General features: G+C 39.8%; 1 protein-coding gene across 1 annotated transcript; it reads right to left on the bottom strand.

Annotated features, from left to right (window-relative positions):
- Positions 1 to 17: 17 nt before the first annotated feature.
- LOC129164202 (sialoadhesin) lies at positions 18 to 926 on the bottom strand. Its single transcript, XM_070552824.1, has 2 exons — positions 662 to 926; positions 18 to 574 (listed from the first exon to the last, which is right to left on the bottom strand). The coding sequence occupies exons 1-2, from the start codon at positions 720 to 722 to the stop codon at positions 237 to 239; spliced, it is 399 nt and encodes a 132-aa protein (XP_070408925.1). The 5' UTR covers positions 723 to 926; the 3' UTR covers positions 18 to 236.
- Positions 927 to 2,967: the final 2,041 nt, after the last annotated feature.

Genomic DNA, 2,967 nt, shown 5'->3' on the forward strand with positions numbered 1-2,967 from the left:
GCCACCCTACGGAGGAGACTCATTTCGGCCGCTTGTATCCGCAATCTCGTTCTTTCGGTCATTACCCAAAGCTCATGACCATAGGTGAGGATTGGGACGTAGATCGACCGGTAAATCGAGAGCCTGGCTTTCTGGCTCAGCTCCCTCTTCCCCACGACAGATCGGCTCAGCGTCCGATAAAGTCAATTATCTAATTCAGGTTCACAGTCAGGTTACTGATCAGGAACAGATTTGCGTTACCTTAGCAGGAAGAAAATGACAATTAAAACAACCAACAGAACAGCAGAAACTCCTCCAGCTACGAGTCTCCATGGTTTTCTGTAGACAGTCAGAGTCTTCTGAGCTGAGATGGTTTCCTCTGCTCCAGCAGCACAGGAGTAGCTTCCTGCATCCTGACTGCTAACTGCATCTAGAACCAGCTGTTTGTTTTGTGGTTCTGTTTGCTTCAGAGGCCGACTGTTCAAGAACCAAATGTAGTTTGTGTTTTCAGGGAGAGGACCGCTGCTTCTGCAGGTTAATGTGACTCTCTGACCATCAGTCACCTCTGCTGCAGGAACAACCTCCACCCTGACCCCTGCAGGAAGAACACGTTGGTCAGGAGATGTTCAAGAGACATTTATGATGTAGTTCTCACAGATCCATGTTAGAAGCAGATGTTTACCTGTAACAATCAGAGTAACTCCAGGAGAAGCAGACTGGATCTGCTCATCAGCTGTTGTCATGGTGAACCTGCTCTGCTGTGTCCTCCATCTTCAGGTTGTTTAATCTAACCATGTGTTGGTTCTTCATGTCATCAAACTCCACATTTCCTCCAGTTGTAACCAGTGTTCATCTTCTCCTTTAGCTTCTGCTTTTATTGTATACCAAAGTTTAGACTTTGGCCGCTGGTGTTCAGGATGTGAGTATTTACTGGAGATGTTCACTGATGAACCTTTAACGGCACACACTCCCCTCCTGACATAATTTATGCTCCAGCAGCTGTTTCTGTCAACACCTGGAATGGGATAAATAGACATTTTGAAAGTGTCAGCACATTGAAACAGATGTTCCAGATGTTTTCAGACCATGAACTGGTTCATACTCACAGACTTCATTAGATCGAAGATTATCAGGATCTTTTACAGAACAATAGAAATGGTCTGAACTGGAAACAGCAATCTGTAGTTTGTTTTTAGATCTGCCTACTATTCTGTTTTTGTACCACTTGATGTTGTTCAGGTCAGTCACAGAACAGCTGGAGCTACAGGTCAGACTGACTATTAAAACTTTCTTCTCATCTTTAAGTTCTGTTGGGGGAAAAAAGAACATTTTTAGTTTTGTATTCAAATTTCATATGTTAGATACAAAAAGGCTCAACAATAAAACTGTTTAAAAACCAGAAAATCAGCTGATTTGAGTTAAATCATCACCTGTGGGAAGAGTGATGGAGCAGGTCTGCTTCACTGAAGTTTGATGGTTAGAACACGTTTCCTCCAGCGTAGGTCACTCTGATGCAGGTCGATGAGACTGAATCTGAACAGGACCAGAACATTTCTGCTTTAACCCGTTTAGCCCCACTGGCAACTATTGTTGCCAAAGTGTATCACTGCCATTTTTGACTCACAATAAAAAATTACAATGTTACTAATCCAACATTTTCCACTTATTTGCTAGTCAACAACTTAGACGAAAGTTTTGTTTAAATAAATTTTGCTTCCAAGTGCTTCCTATCGTATGACATCATCTGCTTCCTTCTCCTTCCCGCTGAAGACATGGTGACTGCAAATCATCCTGGAAACAGGTAATTTTTAGACATTTCTGATGAATTGCCCCAAAATATATTTGTAATAATTTACTCATTCAAGTCTCTAGAGTAACCCTCCATCCAAAAGTTATACCAAAGATAAATATTTTTTTCTTAAGAAGCTTATTTCTGTGAGTGGCAACAATAGTTGCCAGTGGGCACAAAGCATGTCGCTAACTAAAGGAAAACTCTGCAGGATCGCTCCTAGTTGACTTATTTAAAATATTAGAATGATGTACAGAGAGGTATCTGCGAGTATTCAGATCCAAGTATCGGTATCGTATCGGTTTGGAAAAAAAGTGGTATCGTTGCATCCCTAGTAAATCTGTAAGGCTTGTCACCAGCATTCAGACATCAATTCTGTTTGCTTCACAGCCAGACAGGTCACGGAAAAAGAAAAAAGAAAAAAAGAATGACATTTTAGTTTGGTTTATTATGTAGTTCTCATTGGTCCATGTTAGAAGCAGATGTTAACCTGTGACTAGAGTAACTCCAGCTGTGCACACCTGAAAGGTTAAGAGAAAAAAACTAATGATTTCTAAAATAATCCAGACATAGCAATCTGTCAAAATGACTGACAGCCTTCAGATTTTTCTGTCACCGCTAAAAAAAAGGTAAAATATAAAAAAGTCAGGTTAACGCAACCACTGAAACACACATACAAATTATTATTTTTGAAAAGGTACACATTTTTGTGTTAAACAGGAAAAGTATTCATGTGTTCAGATTTCACAATGAACATATAAACGACTGAAATAATTAAAAATTAAACCAAATACAACAAAAGCTAAATCTCTTCCATATGCTTTGACAGAAGCATAGTATATTCAGGAGATGACAGAGGAAGAGGAGGAGAAGAGGGAACTACATTTATGAAGTATATATATATATATATATATATATATGTGTGTGTGTGTGTGTGTGTGTGTGTGTGTGTGTGTGTGTGTGTGTGTGTGTGTGTGTGTGTGTGTGTGTTTGTGTGTGTGTGTGTGTGTACAAAGAAACTAATTATATATAAACTTTATTGAATATTACAAAGAAACAAATTTTATACAAAATTGGATAACAACATGCCAAGGGGTGCGAGACTGATGGATTTCAATAGGCCAAACAAGGGTAACGAGCTCCCCCTGGTGTTGTGCTGTGGAATAACATCATTAAGCTGTTAGCCTCTGAGGGGTGAG

This window comes from Nothobranchius furzeri, chromosome 6 (genome assembly GCF_043380555.1).
Source record: "Nothobranchius furzeri strain GRZ-AD chromosome 6, NfurGRZ-RIMD1, whole genome shotgun sequence".
NCBI lineage: Eukaryota > Metazoa > Chordata > Actinopteri > Cyprinodontiformes > Nothobranchiidae > Nothobranchius > Nothobranchius furzeri.